The sequence below is a fragment of the Bremia lactucae genome, linkage group LG6 (assembly GCF_004359215.1).
Source record: "Bremia lactucae strain SF5 linkage group LG6, whole genome shotgun sequence".
NCBI lineage: Eukaryota > Oomycota > Peronosporomycetes > Peronosporales > Peronosporaceae > Bremia > Bremia lactucae.
In genome coordinates, this window is record NC_090615.1 from 1,047,874 (window position 1) to 1,067,591 (window position 19,718).

Genomic DNA, 19,718 nt, shown 5'->3' on the forward strand with positions numbered 1-19,718 from the left:
GTCGACTCATTGTAGTCGACAATGAGCGACGGATCAACATCCTCACTGGTATAGTGGGATGGATCCTTTAGCCTCGTTAACGCGACAGCAGCAGTAGCTGTCGGCGTTCCGACTAAGGCATTAGACGCGGCCGGCGAATTATCGCGGCGCGTGCGCTTACTGTGAGGTTGAGTGGGCGTCTTCGCAGACGACCCACCAACATGGCCCCTTTTAGGTGGCATCTTGGGCGCCGTGTATGGAAACACGTGTGCTAGAGTGATCGAGTGAACTAGCGGCGCGTAAAGCTGCTCGCAGTTCCTCTCTCTTTTTTGACAAATTTAAAATGTAAATTTGTTTTGAAAGAGGGGGATGGTGTAACGGGCCTAAGTTGCCCTAATGTTACACAGTCCCCGTTAAGTACACATGGTGTACTTAAGGGATGGGTCAATTACTAAATAATAGTAATTAGACCCAACCCTCGGGTGTGGTGCACATTTGTGACCAAAACTTGTCTATGTGATGCACATGGGTGCATTCACATTTGGAGGGATAACGCCCAGCGTCATCCGTGATGACGGCTAGCGTCATCCATCACGCGAGGTATCTAGAAAGATACGCTCGCAACACATATTAAATGTTATCTACATTGATGATATTTTCTTTGCTAAAAATCGGTATTTATATTTAATGCGATTAAATATAAATTAGTCTGAAAACTACTTCCTACTTAGGAAGTGCGCATGAGGATTACCGCTCCCGTGACGACACTTTTCTCGTGTACTTATTGCATTGGGTGAGGTCGCTAAAGGCGCCCACCACAAGTACCTCACCGCACGCAAGAGAAGCTGGTTAAATCGCTTCCTCGCTGTGCTAGGGTGTGTGTCTAAGTAGAGCGTGGCCGCATTACGACGTGCCCGCCTACAGTGATTGTCTTAACCAGTGTCCAAAAAGTGCCCGAATTGACTTCCGACCGCCAAGGTTGTTTCCTCGTAACAACAACAACGTCGCATTCGTGGCGCTTTCAAGCGCGTTCGGAACACGATTGCCATGCATGGATCCAAGCCATTCAACAAGCTATTGCCATTGCCCATGGCGTACTTCCCAAGCACCTTGCGTTGCCACAAACGCGCACAATCAATTTTTGCCACTCGACACAACGTTGGCAACAGGCAACATGTTCCCCTACCCGCTTCCCGCCGAAACCCGTCTGTGTTCGCGCAAAAAACGTGCCAAATCCATCGTTTCTTTCCAATCACGACGTGTTAACAATCTTGCCACGCTTCCAACGCAATGGCCGCATGATAGAAGCGTTGCAACTCATGCATCAACACACGACACTTCGTCAAGAATACTGGCCATTGATTTTTCACTATGCTCTCACATCGTTTAACGATCCCAAGGACACCACCATTCCCGACTTGATCAAACGTCCTCTTTCCAAAGAGTACGTACACCGCCACTTCTTTCATTTCGCTTTCCCATTCACTCCAACTCGAATCCATGTCATTAGTGATGGAGTACAAGTCCAGAAAGATCTTCCACGAGTCCCAATGGCTTGCAGCATCTGCCAACGCGCCCATGTTAACGCCACTTGAACGTACGCAGTGCATCCAACACGTTGCCATTATTTTACATGCTTTTCTCTCGAGTTGTCGCACGGCCCGTCGCACCGACAATGCCACCAATTCGTTGTGTCACGCGAGTTTCTACATGCAAGGCATGAATGGTCTTGCTTTATCCTCTTGCATGCCTTGAAACACGACGGTCACGGAACCTTTGTCCAATTCTTACGTGGGATTGTAGCATGCATTTTACCGCACGTCTTTGGGATTTGTATGTATCACGACCCCACGAGTTCCAAACATTTTCATTTGTTTCAATCCCTTGGTCAAGTTGGTGCCGTGTTTCAAGACGTGGTACAAGCCCACGTGCCATCTTTTGCGACGACATTGGAACATGCTGGCGTCCCCATCTGTTTACTCGCGTACAAGTGGTTTCCAACGCTCTTTTCCGATGTCACACTAGTGGCCTCGCAAGCGCCATTGCGTTTTGAGACACTCTTGTTTTGTTGGGACGTGTGTTTCCTACTGGGAGTGGATGGACTCTTTTGTGTGGCAGTGGTGCTCTGTCGTGTGGCGGAAAACGACCTGAAGCGACTTGTTCAAGCAAGTGCGGAACTTGGGAGTGCGACCTTTGGACGTGTCTTGGCGGAATTAACCCCTGCTGAATTGATTTTTCACGTGTGTAACGTGCTGGAATCGTCCTCATCCGGTGCTTTTAAAGCTTCGAAAGGCACGCTTTCGACGGTTTCGACGTGACGTTTGCACACGTCAAGATGAAGACGCAAAATGTAAGGAAAGCATCGACTTGTCGTTGATGACGGTCACGGATTTGGATTCGGGAAAAGTCTTTCGATTGTCCTTCACGGGGACTTTAGTGCTATTAATGACGTGAGAAAAAAAAAAACGAGGTTGCCGCTTTTTATTGAAATTGGAAAAACAAAAAAAGAGTGCGAAAAACAAAACAGGTTTTTTTTTGAACTAAATATATAATATACTTGACTTGTTATTACAAAACAGGCGTGGAAGCGACCCTTTTAAAAGTGATTTGAAATTACTTGATTGGGGTTTCGTTGTAGTCATTGCTTGGTTTGTCGCTGATTTTTTTCCGCCAAGCAGCGAGTAAATTATTGAGAGACACCTTTAAAATGTCTAATTGTCGTTGTCGTACCTTGGAAGGTGCAGCCGGCTTGACTATACTATGCAATTTTGTGTGGCTTCGAACCTTGAAGATGTGATAGTGCGTACGCATTAGCCTGCACTAATCAGCGCTTTTGTCACTATCGTTTTACTTATTCTATCATTTATATTGGTACTTCATCATTTTCTGTGCTTGTTGTTGTTGGGAGAAAATCTCCTTTTTTGGATCAGAGGTGGAAACGGCGATGCCGTCGGCTTTGTTCCAAACAGAGTGACAACGAGCTGCCCTAGCCATTTCCAAGCTCGATGGTAGATCCAGAGAGTAAGCTCACACATGCAACGCGTCTATACACGTCGCATCTCCTGAAACGGGGTCGGTCATAGGACGTAGTTTTATTGACCACTGCTAAACTGGCTGGGTCACTAGGGCAAGTTTCTGTCGTTGAGATGATACCCTCGCGGGTCATCGTCATAATGACGAAACTATGTCCCTCTGTGGACCTCGGTCCGCTACTATGAACTCGGGCATCGCGTGTAGTCGGTAAACATGATCCAAGAACAAGAGAGCTGTTCCCTTGCCTGGGTTCGATGTTTTACATGGCACTAAATGCACCATTTTGCTCGGTACAGTAGGACGCTAGATATATAAAGACAGTTTTTCTTTCCCTAATTATAATCCTTCAAATTACCTTTGGTAGCTAAAGCCTCTTAGCTACTTTGAAAGCTTCCTTTGTACCCTTGTTGTAAGGGAAGTTTCAATGCGCCTCACCTACACTGTAATCGGTGTAAGGTTGACTAGTACTTATCAATACTAAAGATATGTGCCGCGTTACAAATACCCTAAGCCCGTGGTAGCTAAAGCCCCTTAGCTAATTAGAAACCTTCCTCTGTATTGTTGTATACGTGAAGTTTCGAGGCACTTCACCTACACTGTACTCGGTGTAAGGTTGACTATTGACAAATACTTATCACTAAAAGTGAAAATTGCCCCGTTAAAGATACCCTAAGCCCGTGGTAGCTAAAGCCTCTTAGCTTCATAGGAACCTTACGCTGTACTTTTGTGTACGTGAAGTTTCGAGACACCCCACCAACACTGTAATCAGTGTAAAGGTTTTTAATTAATATATTATTCAAAAGGTGGATAACATTTGGAGAATATTATCTAATATAATCATGTTCGGAATGCTTATCCGTTGGTTATATAGGTCATTGTATTTACTTGCTCCGCAGTCCAATCAGCACTGGACGCGTGCAAAGAGAGTATATAATAAAGCTAGTATTAAATAGATAGAAACAGAAGAATTTGATTATATTAAAACAAATTACTTTGAACCCTCTTTAAAGCAAATGTTTTAAAGAGATCTTCCTCTGCACGTACAAATGTACGTGAAGTAACGTGAGGCACCACTAGCACTGAAGTAGTGGAAAGTGGACTTGTGCTGAAGCAGTACAAGCCGGCAGTGCCCCGTTACACCTGGTAGCACTTTGTAGTCCGTCCAAGGATCACAGTTCTATCATCTAAAATGGACATGTTAGATAATAATGGAAATACGCACCACGTTTCGCGTGATAGCTACTTCTTTCTAAGTGACATAGAGAGAAGTGCGGTCGAACGAATGAGTTCGACCGTAAGGAATTATGCCATCCTTGCCATTCTGTCCAGTTTGGACCGAGACGCTACGGCTAGAGCTCTTGATGCTGCAACGATCGAAGTGGCGGTGCCAAGCTACCGGCAAGGCGATATAGCCTATCTTTCATTTGGTCTTTCATTTGCGCTCGGCTCTTTTGATCAAGGCCAACCATTGATAAGGCTCCTTCCATTTAGCCCCAGACATACCTCATTGCCAGGTTCAGGGACACACAATCATTATGTGTCCCTGAACCTGGCAATGAGGTATCCCTCAATACCTTGAAATTAAAAGTGACAAATGATATGTCACTTAGCGCCCTAGTGGACTGTGGAACGTTGAATAACTTTATTCGTCGCCAGTCGCTAGAGGGTCGTAGGCTAAAATATGTTAAGCGCGACATCTGTAACGGGGCACTACGACTTGTACTGCTTCAGCACAAGTCCACTTCGCACTACTTCAGTTGCGAGTGGTGCCTTACGTTAATTGACGTACACTGTACGTGCAGAGGAAGACTTCTCTTAAGACAACTAGACTTAAGAGGGTAAAATGAAAAGTGTATTATTATAATTAAGTGTCTCTTGTTCTATCTTTGTAAATGCTAACTTAATTATAATCTAATACCAAACATGTAAAAGAATTCTTATCTCTATCTTATCTGTAACTCTCTTTGATTACTCCTGCAGCTGATTAGCCTGCGGAATAAATAAATATAATGGCCTTTACCTCTTTATAAATAAGAATTCTGAATATTACTATATAAAGTAATATCCTCCAAATATTCTGTACCTTTTAGATAATATCTTAATTAACAACCTTTAAGTGTTAATTTCATGTAGCGATACACCCCGTTACAACCTCCCTCCAACGAGGATTACGGTGCGTCTAGCGACAGGCGCATCGATAACAGTAATGAAATGCATAGTAAAACTCTCTACCCATTAAAAGATTTACATTACGATGATGATTTCATCATCTGGAGTTGGATGACAAATTTGATGTCATCCTAGGTTTACCTTGGCTCAGATAATATGAGCCAATAACCAGCTGGCAGCATCGATCCGTAGAGTTGCCTGCTACTTGTTAATCAGATGACCATCTGATGAACGCCTTGGAGCGTTTACAAGCGTGTGGATGTACTACGAGTGAGTGCGATTGCTCCTAGCAAAGTTTTGGAGAGTCATGAACCCACCTTTGCTAGACAATAAAAACGCTTTCGGCGCCGATCACTTCTCTTAGTTCTATAGAACTAAAGGCTTTAACAACTCAGGGAGTCGTACAAGCTATATAAGCTTAATGAATCCTAGTTCAAGAGATTCAGGGGTTCGTAGAACCAAGTAGCAACTAGTGCCCGAGAGTATGTACCTTAGAAAGGCTTCTATCTCTCACAGATCAATGCGCAAGCCCAAATTTGGTGGTGGCCGGAGAAAAAGCGGAAGGCACCAGACGCTTTAAGATCAAAAGTTGAATTGCACTATATTAAATATTATTTAAATCTAACACCTTACCCTACCTAATTAAAAAAATAGATTTTTTTGCCGCTAGATTTATATCTGGGCGGGACCATGTTTGTTACCCATAATAAATGTGATTTGGGTAATTAACTATTTTAGAATTGTATATCAGGGTATATTTACCCATAAGGTAAAAGTACCACAACAATGGTTCTCCAAAATGGCCTCCATCGATCTCGGTACGTCTAGCAATCATGCTAGTGTTGTTGTGCATTGTCGAAGATGAGGCCATAGGACGAGCCTGGAAATTGTCTCGTCATGACATATATAACGACGTGGGTCCTTCCATTTATTTTTTTATTTTTAGGTCCTTACAATCTTAGCTATCGATATATTTTACGGCGATTGCTTTGGTCAAAAATGTTGTACTTATCCTATATCCAACAGCTCGGGCACTTAAGCTAGCGGAGATTGATAAACAAGAGAAAAAAGAAAATAAGGCCGATCGGACCAGAAGGCTGGCGTTCTCGGATGGAGTTAACTTCATAACTTTTATTGTTGGTTGTCCAGTGGCCGCATCAACACCGATAAGGAACATGCGAGCGCTTACTGCAGTGCATACTGTGTAACGGGCTAGAGTTGCCCTAACGTTACACAGTCCCCGTTAAGTACATTTGGTGTACTTAAGGGGATGGTCAATTACTAAATAATAGTAATTAGACCCAACACTCGGGTGTGGTGCACATTTGTGACCAACCCTTGTGGATATGATGCACATGGGTGCATTCACATTAGGAGGGATGACGCCCAGCGTCATCCGTGATGACGGCTAGCGTCATCCGTTACGCGAGGTATCTANAGAGTTTCGGGACGACGCGTTTGCGTCATCCCAGGTACAGGGGTCTGTACCTGTTGTAATCTCAACAGTTCCGCCTGTTGAGAGCCTTGCTGATTCAGCAAGGCTACTTTTTCCTTCATCTCGTCAAGTTCATGTTGTATGAACTTGGCGACGGTTGAATGGAGGGCATCTCTGTCTAAGTTGGACAGTAATGCCAGGATTGCATCGTTTCCTACGGATGAACTCATTCGTTCAACCGCACTCCTTTCTATATCACTTAGAAAGGAGTAGCTTTCAGGGGAAACGTGATGCGTATTCCCACTACCATCTAACATGTCCATGTTAAATGTGGGAAATGTGGTCCTTGGACGGACTACAAAGTGCTACCAGGTGTAACGGGGCACTGCGACTTGTACTGTTTCAGTACAAGTCCACTTCACACTGCTTCAGATGTGAGTGGTGCCTCTCGTTAAGTAACGTACACTGTACGTGCAGAGGAAGACTTCCCTTAAGACAAGTTAACTTAAGGGTAAAATGAAAACTGTATTAATATAGTTAAGTGTCTTTGTTAATCTATCTTTGTAAATGTTGTCTTAACTATAAACTAATACTAAACATATAAATGAATTCTTATCTATCTTATCTCGTAACTCTCTTTGATTACTTCTACAGCTGATTAGTCTGCGGAATAAATAGACATAATGGTCTATACCTATTTATGGATAAGAATTTAGGAAATTACTATTTAAAAGTAATTTCCTCCAAGTATTATCTATCTTTTGGATAATATTAATTAACAATCTTTTATTGTTAATTTCATGTAACGATACACCCCGTTACATTCGAGGTTTAAAAAAAGTAGAGTCGATGGCGAGTGTGCCTTTGTTTGCCCAAGGATCATGGGTGGCCCACTATTGTAGGAATTAAGGACGAAGACGCACGAGCCGCACTCTGATTTTATCGGCGAGTAGTTGTCAGCTTCTCGCTCTGGTTGGGTTCCTGTTGATTAAACTCGTTACTGAATTACATTGAAAGCTAAATATTCTAGCAAAGTGATAAAAGCGAAGGAACGAACTAAGGAATAATCTTCATTCGCTCCTCATTAATTGAGCCTATCTTCCAGATAATTAAAATCCAGTGCTACTGAAGGAATCCGTGTCTTGATCCAAAGGCGTAATCCGTGCACTATTTATTCGTGCAAAGGTCGGTAATTTGTAAATTTGCTAACGAAGACCTGACTGTAATTTGAGACCAAATGTTGTGTTAAAAATTCGATTAGGATATTCGAAACAGAACAAGGATACCGTTTCTCGCACTCCCGCTAACGTAGGTCGCAACCTTCGTTGGTGATGTGAGGCTAGTGTTCAAATTATTGATGTATATATGCGCACCGCTCACCTGTGTCCGAGGGGTAATTTATCAAAATTCTCTCGTAAAAACTTGAACTAACGAATAAAGCCACTTCCTTAGGGCCTAACCGAAAGATTTGGCCTGGAAGAGGGATAATAGCGAGTCAGATGAGGTATAACATAAGTGACTTGTCAGCATACCAGTAATGAGCTGTTTGAATCACCGCTAGCATTAATGTCCATGTGCACGTCGTGGTCTAATCGTGAAGGGTATGCAGCCAAGCCAATGGCATTAGACTTGGATTCGTGAGCAAAGATCATTCTAACAGCACGCACTGGAGAATTTATTGGAAAAAACGGGCGAAGCCCTTCGGACGCCATCACTTTAAGCACATCATCCGGCAGCACATTTGAAGAAATCACGTTGCTTTTCTTATTGCTATCTGTAGCGGTGCGACGACGATTTAAATCGCCGTCCACAAGCTCGATGGGATTCTAACGAGACTCGATAAAATTGGCCAAGCATTGCGCCAACTTCTTACTAAGAAACGGGTATGTGTCACAGCCCAGAGAGTTGGAACAAAACGTAAACCCCAATTTTGCCGTTTGCTCTTGAACGCGCTCCTTTGTTCTTTCTGAATCGTAACTTGAACTAGCGTGTTCGTCAGCAATTGATGCGTAATAAATGAATTTAGCGAGAGTCCTTGGAGTCTTTTTTTCACACAAATTCACGTATATGCGAATGACGTCCTGGACCGATTTCATTCGAAGCGGGTTCTCCTGTTCCGAGGTAGAAGGTTGAGCCACAGTCTTCTTTGCAGCTTTCCTCTTTTTATTCTTGTTTCTCTTTTTGGCCTTGCTTTTAAACAGATACTTAGGAGAAAGTTTCCGTGTCACCGACTCGTTGAACTCACTATCTGTTGAAAATCGGTTTTTAACCTGAATTAAAATCATAGACACCATTCCATCCGATGCATTTCTCGTTTCGTCGATCTCCATGCATGACGCGTTGTCCGACTTTGAGCAAAACATTGGAATGATTAGATCGGTTCCGGGGGAAAATACCAGCAGCTCGACGCCCAAGCAAATACCACAAAGTGTCTTGATTTGGCTCTACTTGCAACTGCACAAAGTGAGTAAAACCCATTCGCCAGTCTTTCCATCGATATATCCAGGACTTGAAAATTGCAAGATTCTTCATTTTTTTCGAGCCTGCCGTTTTCTTAGAACTTATTGGTTCCAATTCACACATTTGTAGCACTGCCAGAAAAGAATACACTGGCACAAATTGAGCTTTCAGATTGAAGCTTTTGTACAATTTGCCATCAAATGCACATTTATCCATCGCAAGAAGCAGCAAAATGCGAGCAACCATCTCGCCAATTCCACCTGTGTCCACTGCCTCATCCAAAATCAATTTACGAAGTTGGGGCAAAATGTACTTTGCAAGTCCATCGTCGATGGTATACCATACTTTCATCGCACCTAGAGCAAGAACTGGATCCGACGCATAGCTACTGAGATAGCCATCCTTCTCAAAATTTACATAGGCAAGTATAGCCATGAAATCAGCCACGGCCTGTGACGCTAGTGCCGACGTCATATAAGGACGTACTCCCAATCGGAACAGCATCGACGCAACATCGACGCAACACCATACATGGTCGTCTCATTGTATGCTACTTCATCGGGATTTGCTCCAAGCAGAAGCTTTTTCGCTGCTAGGAGGACGACCATCTTAACAGACTGCAATAGATCAGTTGTGCCAACAGATTCGTCGTGGTACGTACTCCACCACAACGGACGACCCATGCGTATCAAAGCGAGTAAAGCTTCCTCTTCATTTCCAAGCACAATCGCCTTGTATGCGGCGATATCGTGTGGTACCTCGCCACCTGCCATGTCGTCCTTTTCTTTCTCTTTGGCTTCTGCATTTGGGTGACAAGTGTCCGAGTCCGATGTAGATGTCTTGTTAAACATTTTCCAAGGCGCATCCATCGTGTGCGTCAATACATTCGGTGGAAACGTAACCTTAACAAGACCTCCAGCATTACGAGCCTCCGGGTCGTATGAAAGGGGAGGGGCCAGATCTGATACTTTTGAATTCGTGTCTGTCAGCACTCCATACCCCATTAATGTACCAAAAGATGCGAATGGGTCCGCAGAATTTCTCTCGTGCCATGGTTTCATCCTCGCTATGACGAGTAAAAAGTTTATTCGGCATGTTGCAGAACTCGACATCCACGAATAACTTCTGCCACGCTAGAAAACTCTTAGCGCGACTTAAAGCAACCAACAGACAAATACCATAACACGCACTCGATTGTCATCGCGCAGCACTTTAAAATAGCCACACCGTAATTGACAATCGACAACTTATTATCATGGCTTCGTCTTCTGATCCGTTTACATTGGTTTTGAAACCGATGATATCTTCTGTGCGTTACCTCTTCATTTTCTTCTAGATGGCTCCAAGCAAATTTCCAGTCACAAACCTGAAGCATATCAATGCACTTCGTTCCTCGCCTTTTTTAAAACGGTGACGAAACTAATTCTTGCTAAAAGATGACTTTGTGAGCGGAGGTGCTGTTTATTGTTGCGACGAAACTGACTTTGTAGACTTCCACATTGCAACATTCTAATTTTGAATGATAAAAAAATAAATGACGTTATGTATTGAGTGCACACATCGGTTGGAGAGCTGTTGTTGTGGTACATCGGCTTTATGGGTAAAATATCCTTTTATCTAATTTTAAAATAGTTAGTTACTTAATCACATTTATTATGGGTAACAAATGTGGTCGAGACCCCACAATTTGGTGCGAGTAAGCTTTTTTTGTTAATTTCGTTCAATTCAATTGGTAGATACAATAAATGTAATCACATAAACTGTCGGCTCAAATAAAAAAAGTTACCTGCAAAAAGTAGATGGCAGTGACTGACTGACGGCACCCTAAACTACCGTTTGATGAAATACTAATAAAGCTCATCGACTTCGGTTTATGGCTATTAAATTATTTAAAAAAAAATAATCGCCATGTGCGCCGGTATATTGAATGCACTTCCCCCGTGTTCGTTCTATGGTCGCTAACTTTAAACTTACCTTAATCCGATAGATAACTAATATCCCTTATAACTTAGAAGAAAGAAGCTACAAGTTACTGTTGTATAAATTTCAATTTTAAAATCCGGCTATATTACTTTCAAAGCTGAGGAGATGTATCCGAAGCTGGTCACCGACCAGATCCCCGAATCTTGACTTTAATAATTCATCATACTGGCGTGATTGTCCATCTGTTGAGACAGTGTCGTGGCGATACAAGAGCGGGCGAGAGAGTAAGCTACCAAAAGGCCAACGGAAGCAAGCCCTACAATCTTCACGCCACCTCAAAGAACCAACAGACCATTCACCGATCGTGATATGACATTTTGACATAATGAAAATTATAAGATCATTCCTGTGCGTCCAACTGGCGCTGAAAAGTGCAGAAAGCTGGTCGCAGCTCACATCTGAGGCTGAATTTCGGTGCCTGCACCAATAGGTACAGTATCGGCAAAGATTGGCAGTCAGGTCCGGCTCGAAGCCTCTCCAAACCCACTTTCTTGTATTTCAGCGATCTTTTTCTCTAAGCTGAGCTCTTTGGGTCACTCCAGCATTTGCCGTCGATCGAATCACTCAAAACGTGAGCAAAGAACGCATGATAGCATTAATATTTCTAGCTGCTATCGTGGCAGGGACTTATGCTGACAAATATTTTACGGGAGATGGGACCGCCTACACGCTGGGCCAGACTAGTGCTGGCAACTGCAATATGATGTCAGCTCTTGATTTTGCAACAACTGAATACGCTGCATTAAACAATGAACAGTGGGATGGACTTCAAAATTGTGGCCGCTGTGCCCAAGTCTCGTGCGACGACGATCGTTGTGACGACACGTCAAAAACGATTGTCGTGCAGATCCTTGACCGTTGCCCCGAGTGCAAATATGGTGACCTCGATTTGTCGCCCTCAGTATTCACTGCGCTAACAGGCTCGACGCCGTCGCGCTATACGATTAAGTGGAAGTTTGTTGACTGCCCCGTTTCGGGGAATGTCAATTATTGTCTAAAAGGTGGGAGTAATAATTATTGGATGGGTGTCCAACCAACGAATTGTGCCACTGGTGTCAAGAGCATGCAGATTAATGGTCACGACACGACTATGCTTGGCTCTGCCTACTACTATCTCCTGGATGGCGCGAGTCAGACTCAAACGGACCTCACGAGTCTCACAATTTCTATCACGGATGTAAATGGGTACTCCATTGAAGATACCGTATCCCTCACCGCCAACATGTGCACAGAAGGTACAAATCAATTTCCGACAAATGCCGCGATTTCGCCGAAGGTTCCGCTAAACCCGTCGACGATTTTGAAACCGGTTTTTACGGTATCACCGATGACGCAAGCTCCGCAGATTACGAAGTTGGGTACGTTGGCGCCAATCGAAACTGTTGCGCCTACACAGGCTCCCACCCAGATTCCGGCACCACCAACCCAGTCAACTTCTCCTGCTACGGTGCATCCTGATGCTCCTTTGAAATCTCTTGCACCAGGTCCACAACAAGAGAGTATACGAACAACTATAGCTTCGTCGTCTAACATGGATACTCCGACCGTCACTCCTGTGACCGTCACTCCTTCATTGTCATTCACTCAGGACTTAAACTCCTTTGCAGACGACATGGGTACAGTCCAACCTGAGACGTCTACGTCGAAACGCAGCGCGGCTTACAGCGAGAATATGGATACAAGCACTGTAGAGAGCAATAAGGTCTACACATTCGAGCAAGAGCAGACGCACCAACTTGCTAAGGCGGCGAATGCAGCCACAAATACGCGCTTGATTGAGCGGACTCAGCCGATTGCTTACGTGCATGATACTGCAACACACGCGTTATCAGCTGAGCAGGTTGAAGAAGACAATCTCGATACGTCTGACGGCGTCCAAGTGGTGTCTACCAAGTCCGAAATGTCACAAGGTGGAACGGATCCAGTAATCATCGTGCTTTCCTCGCTCGGTGGTGTTGGCGTCGTGGCGCTTATTGCTGTTGTAGTCATGGTCAAAAGGAAAAATATTCGAGACGAAAAGGCTCGGGATATGGAAGGTCCGTCAATGATAAGTGTGCGCTCTTTCGACGTAGGACTCACGCCATCAGACAGGAGGCAGCCTTTGGCAACTATGTTGTAAATATCTGTTCCATGGGTCTGGTGTTAGAATTGGTTTTGTGCTAGCTCCTTAATTTATATGAACATTATCACGGTGGAGGCATGTATTATGTATATCATAATTTAAAAATCTTTTTCAAAAACTGGACTTTGCGTTAAAAAGTGGGGTAAATTTTATGTGGCCGAATAAGTAGATCAGATATAAAGAATGAAGAAAGAGATTTCATAGTTTGTACAATCGAGTGTGCACATCATTTTACATAATTCCAGGGGGCAAGCATTTGGACAATTCTTGTGTTAGTATCATATCGACAATCGTACTTAATTACCAATCAATATTAGTATTTTCTTTAGTCGTGATGATCGAAATAAAAATCAAAAGCATTGCATACAAGATGCGAGAATTTTATTTTAATTCTAGGCTTTAGCGAAGATCGTCACAAGTTTTATACATTTTATTTCAGACTAGTAAGCTCACGCGAGTTCTTTTATTGAGGTATTTCAATCCGTGAATTATAGCAGATAGCTTGTGGTTATACTGCCTAGTTATTGCAGCTTTAGAAAAGGCCTGTAGCGGAGAGAGCAGCGAGAATCTTCGCATCTAGATAGACGAATAGTAATAGCTTTAAAAATCTCTCTCATGAATGAGAAGGCTCATAAAGGATCATTGCTTTCCGTATTAAGAGTTGCGCGAGAGATTACCGTAGGAGGTGCCTTTTATCTGGGTCCATGATTGCAACGGGGTAGCCCGTGACATGATTATTACCTATAAAAGGAAGAACAAAGAAGATTTCTTTATTAATATTACAGATAATATTGTCAATATCGGTAATTGTAGCAGTATTAAGACAGTTGAGTCATTTAGTTAAGTAAAGTCGTTAGATCAACCACGCCAATCATTGCTTGACGCGAGTGGAATCCCAGCCTTGAGAAGCAAATTGTTCCTTTTTGTTCATTTCTAGAACGCTCTCGTCCATTGTGGACGACGAGCAACAGTTCACAAGTTCCCTTCTGAAACTGGTGCGACTACTTCGATGATCTTTCTTTTCTTCCTTAAGTATGGCAAGGAACAAATTCCACGACATCCCGGAGATGTCGTGGAATTTGTTCCTTGGCAGATTTCAAGACATGCTGGAGCACCTCGACTAATTAGCAATGAGTCGCTTTACATAATATTTTATCGATTGGTTAAGTCAGGATTATAAGAAAGTAGGAACTCAAACATATTTCATCCAGTTTTACATTTTCCTAAACTAAGGAATCCTTAGTTTTGTCATATTGCAAAGTGGTCTCCTATGTATGTTGTGTACGGGAGGTAGTCGGGTGTACCTTGCCTTCACTGTTATCAGTGTCAATTAGCTAGGACCAAAACAGCACCAGCGAAAGGTGTCCCGTTGCCTATGGTAGCACTTCGTACACCTGGCTATTCTAACGACCAAATTCATTCCATTCAACTAGAACATGTTGAATGAAGAAAACGGGTGCTTCCACGCCACGCGTGAAGGATTCACTCATTTCAGTGACCTCGTATGGAAAGCGGTTGAACACATCAATTCGACTGTAGGCGCGCCAGCCATCAGCGCAATGTTTTTCGCATACAAAACGACGACCAACATGCGGCTATCGCCTATATTCTTCCAGCATGAACTCAACGCGGCGTGTGAAAAGGTAACCGCGCTGAACCAGCAATGTATCCAACAGGCAGGTCGTTAAAGAAAAGAGCTCTAAGCAGTTACAGCTGTTGGGACAGCAGCATTCTCCTGTTGCTTCCGGCAACGCATGCGCGTCGACCCAAAAACATGAAAACATAAATCTACAAGTTTAAGGTAGCTAAAGGTGACTCCTTGTTGTGATGGCTCGTTAACTTGGCGAAGCCACCGAAACCCGACTCGTTTAGGACGATCCAACCAAGTGTTGTTTGGCATTCCAATTTGCCTGTAGTCGAATTTGGGTAGGGCTTAAGCTTCACGGCCCTATTGTGTTTCGGTCTTATGAAGTTTAAAGACTCACCTCAGACAAATATTTGAGCCTCCACGTGCCAATATTAGGCTTGATCAGAGCTTATGGATTTGAAGTATGGCAAGCGTGACATACATGCTTACGCCCAGCACACGCGATCTCTTGTACGTTGTTTCGTGTGTAAGCTCATTGATGAGACAATACAGGTTGCTGTGTTCATCACGGGTCTTGCGGCAGGTTCCACACTTGTTTCGCCTCGAATTAGAGGCGCTTGTTAGAGCAATTTATGTATCAAACAGATAAATTTCAGCCTGAAACAGGCTTTCGTCCACTTGGGTTCATATAGTCCATCGAGACGACAAGAGATCGAAGGTTCATAAACAAATGGACCTCTGTATGTTGAGAGCGAGAACATCGCTCTTCATAGTACAAGCAACGGGAAAGATGCAATTGCTGTAGAAAAAACAAATCACTTCGCCTCAAGAAATGGATAGTTTTCCTCTGCAGCTTTAATCAGCCGGAACAGTGCGCAATTACGTGTTTGTCGTCATCATCTACCCTTGACCAATAGTCACTTAAGTGACTGTTTTATATTACAGAGAGAATTCCTTTAAGTCTCGCTGCGAAAGGGAAGCACTGTTGGTCTGTAAAGACGCTTGAGTTTAAAATCGCATAAATACCAAGACCATGCAGTGCACTGCAGGGCTACCAACGTAGGGGCTGCACGGCTGTTTCCACCTGCGAAATAATCAGATACAGCAGCCATTTTGTCGTGTGCTGCGAGCTATAATCAGCCTGCAACTTCGGTTGTAGGCTCATGTGATGAGTCGGACGTCCCATTTGACTCGAACCCATCTCTAAAGGCTACCAGATTACTCGGGGCCGATAATTTATAAAGCAATGGTTTCTGATACATTAGTGAAAATATCTTCTAGTGAGATATTCGGGTTGTCCGAGTTGTTTGACGAGGAGTACGACAAAATGCTGGTAATCTTGCTGCGTTCATTAGGAACGAACTGATAAAATCACGACGAAATGATGCTAGCTTACTTGCTTATAGCAGTCAAGAGTAGAGATGCCGCAATGTGTTGCGTGTCGCTCCTTAGAGAAGTATTGCTACTAATGAAGGGTAACCTACTTGTTGGTCATGAATTAAAAATGATTAGTAAACGATCTGCTGTTTGACTCATCAAGGCTTCACAGCCCTGATGAGAACAAATACCATTTCTAAACTGATGTGACATCGATGGTACTAAGGTAAGGACCCTAAGGATTCAAATCACTTGTGATTGGCCTATAATACTTTTGCACAGATGTACAAATCATCAGCTGCGTAGACTGACTAAACAAACTAATTTGGTTTGTGACCGGTCAAAATCAGGCATGTCATCGATGCTTGCTTCAAGCTACACCGTTTTTCGAGTGCATCTAGAGAGAACGCTTGACTATCAATACACTTACGAGCGTGGAAAGTGATCTTTGTCTGTTGTCCTTGAGGACTATTGAAAAAATCTCGCCATACTGACCAACGAGACCCAAAACATTATTCATCAGTAAAGAGTGAGGCTTACAACAATCATAGCGAACAGCGAACGAATTATCTCGTCTCATTTGCAATGGTTCAAGAGCGCTCCATTAGGAAGTGCTTCTTACCGTGCAAGTCCATCAAGGGATTAGAGGAGCATAAACCAGGTCCGACCTTTTTCTCGGATCCGCATGTCGAGCGACATATTCGCAATCGCAACGACCGCGTGTTACGAAAAGACGTAACACACGAGCGTGACGCTTGCCAAGACTTGACGTTGGTGGTGCGACACCTTTGCGCCGGTCGGTCGGATGACCAAGCGAAGTTTGCGATCGCCTAACTTACAAAATAACTGGCACTTGAAGCCCTTCGCGGGCAGCTGGCGACAGCTTGACGAGAGATCTTATCCCTTAAGGATTCGGTTTAACATCGAAACTAGGAGCACAAGTCTCTTGAGCAGTTTTTGGAATCTTGGGACAATAGTCGTCCCTCAAAGAAGTCTCGTGCTGATAGGTCGACAAAGATGTCCAACGCAAAGCAAAGGATGCGTACACATACGTCGATGAAGCTCGATTATGTAAGCGTTGCCTTAACGGTGCACTATTTTCTAATGTGCACCGCCAAGGCAGCACATTCACGATATCTAGACGAACTTCTTGACAGACTACGTAAGAGGACTGATCATATCCGCACTCGATAATTGAGCCTTTCGGCGAATCAAAATTCGGCCGATATACTTGACCAATAGCTTATTTCTTCCCACATTCGTTACTACTAAACAGTAGGACATAAACATAAATCTCAAATGAAAGAAGGTTTGCTCTTTCATTCTTGTCAGCGATCCGTTTCTGTCGGTCCACCACATCACAGATGTAATTCTGTACATAACGATCATCTGTTTCTCAAGTTGACGGGAATTCGCCCTCTGAGTCGGTGTTGTTTTATATTTAGTGCGCATAGTGCGCACTGCGGAGATATCGTTCTCTTCATAGTAAGAGAGTCATTGCCCCCACAGGCGTTGTCATTTGCGATGCTAAATATACCAGCATCGTCATAATACTGATGTTCATCTAGTTAATATCGAAGAAGACAAACATTAGCTAATACAATGAGGCTATTACTGACTCTGAACCGCGAAGTTAATGCGTGAGAAGCAATAGCCAGAATTGCTTTTGCTGGAGAAAGTCCCTCCCTCCTCAAGGTAGAGTTACTCTTAAACAAGGTGGTCAGATGGCGTAAGCCATTGACGAAGACGGTAAACGCTCTGTTCACGCATGCATCGAGCTGATAATGGCAATTTCAGCCATCGGTCAGTACTCATTCCGACACGTAACAGAGTGGACGATATCTTAAAGTAAATCATCGTGGACATGATTTGCACCTTGTATTTGACCATCCATTTCAGGATAGTCACATGTTGAGATCTATAAACATGTTACAAGTGAGCCGAACCCGACTTGTTAAGCTCTGTTGTGAACAGGTATTTTATGGGGAAAACAGTTCTCGGCGTGAGTCGGAATATAGTGTCGATAGAGACACGATGACAGCCATTGGCTGGGATCGACGCCAGGACTGCAACAAGATATACCATCTTGCTGAGCAATTTACAAATACAAGAATACCAATATTCTTGGGAGTGTCTGCGGAATCCTGCAGCGTATTATAATAATATGGACTGGCGGCACACCTGCTCGGCAAGCTGCGTCGCAGAGCTTCACGCAACGCACTGCGCAAACATCACTCGAATAAGAAGCCACGTGCTGTGTCAGCTCTGCAAGCTGTCGCTTGACGCTGCAAGCAGCAAGAGCGAGCACAAGGACTAAAGTGTGCTCGCGAGACCGACACACCACCGTCATCCCCGATATTCACCGACGTTCATCATACCCCACTTGAGACGATCAGTGCCGACACGCTTTGTACAGAATCGAAACAACCTTTTGCGAGTGTACCACGTGATGACGTCTCCATGGGACCCGCAAGTTCGAGCCATATCGGCGAACAAGCACCTCCACTGTCGTCATCGGACCGCCATGGAGACCACTGGCATCGTCATGATACTTGCGTCTCACGAACGAGAAACCAGCTGCTTGCAGTTAAGGTTTGGTCCGTGGCCAACTACGCATAATACCTCCAATGATGCCGAGAGCGAGGAAGACCTGTGGAGCAGGTCGACGACGGGCAACTCGTCCTTGATGACGACACTGACGTCTGCCGATATGCTTACGAAGACCGATTCCGCCAGTGGCTCACTGCCATGGGATGTTCCATCCTTCCATCCCCGCACCCTTTAACCCGCCGGATTGGCTCGACTGGCTGGCCCTTCGACGTCTTCGATTTAACTTGGCCAAGGTGGTTGCTAATCGGCGGTGAGATGCCTATCGTCCTATTGACCGAGACAGTATCACCCCGACGCTCATTCTCCAAGAAGTAATTAATGATATCCAGAAGTGGAAACTACTCCACGACATCGACCCGAAGAGCCTTCTAGGTCCGGTTTGCGCGGACCGACTGGGTGGCAAAGCCTATAAGCGTTCACGAGGTCCGCGCAGTCCTCCACGAGGCGGTTATCTGGTTCCCTCATATTATGGGCCTTCGGGTAGCCTCGCCACTTTACCCAGAATTCCTCCCGCCCCACCTTACGGCAATGTAAGTATCGCTTCCTGTGGTGACCCAACAAGGGTTGAGGAGGAGAGATCATACCACCATGGGTTATCGCGTTCTTCTTGAGAGTTACGATTCCTTCTGAACCCACTGGCATTCTGCCAGGATCGCTTGGCGGCATGTCGAGACGACTCATCTGCTTTAAAAGATCGTGTCCGCGTGCTCGAGGATCATGATAATGCGAATAAACATCGTGTGATACATTGTGAGAAATTGCAGAGCCATCAGCGGCATCACTTTGAGCAGCTTGCGACTAAGCTTGACGACAGGATCGGGTATTTGACTGCGACGATGAACAAGGACTTGAATGACCATCAGCTTTGGCTGGCTTCGTTGTTTGATCAGGTGAAGTTTCTTTAGCGCCACCCTTGCGAGCTCATCGCAGGCTTCTGCATCTTCCTTGCGCCAGTCTGCGTA

The 19,718-nt window shown here is 44.3% G+C and overlaps 4 protein-coding genes across 4 annotated transcripts; 2 read left to right on the forward strand and 2 right to left on the reverse strand.

The window, feature by feature from the left end:
* Positions 1–1,241: 1,241 nt before the first annotated feature.
* On the reverse strand, positions 1,242–1,604 carry CCR75_007629 (uncharacterized protein; the record flags this gene model as incomplete). The annotated part of the gene is made up of 1 exon (XM_067965687.1): positions 1,242–1,604. One exon carries the CDS (start codon positions 1,602–1,604, stop codon positions 1,242–1,244), a length of 363 nt encoding a protein of 120 aa, XP_067818837.1.
* A 178-nt stretch (positions 1,605–1,782) lies between these two features.
* CCR75_007630 (uncharacterized protein) lies at positions 1,783–2,433 on the forward strand (the record flags this gene model as incomplete). The annotated part of the gene is made up of 2 exons (XM_067965688.1): positions 1,783–2,219; positions 2,263–2,433. Exons 1-2 carry the CDS (start codon positions 1,815–1,817, stop codon positions 2,431–2,433), a joined length of 576 nt encoding a protein of 191 aa, XP_067819113.1. The 5' UTR covers positions 1,783–1,814.
* A 7,113-nt stretch (positions 2,434–9,546) lies between these two features.
* CCR75_007631 (uncharacterized protein) lies at positions 9,547–10,080 on the reverse strand (the record flags this gene model as incomplete). The annotated part of the gene is made up of 1 exon (XM_067965689.1): positions 9,547–10,080. One exon carries the CDS (start codon positions 10,078–10,080, stop codon positions 9,547–9,549), a length of 534 nt encoding a protein of 177 aa, XP_067819112.1.
* Positions 10,081–11,645: 1,565 nt separating this feature from the next.
* Positions 11,646–13,178, forward strand: CCR75_007632 (uncharacterized protein; the record flags this gene model as incomplete). Its single annotated transcript, XM_067965690.1, has 1 exon — positions 11,646–13,178. One exon carries the CDS (start codon positions 11,646–11,648, stop codon positions 13,176–13,178), a length of 1,533 nt encoding a protein of 510 aa, XP_067819115.1.
* Positions 13,179–19,718: the final 6,540 nt, after the last annotated feature.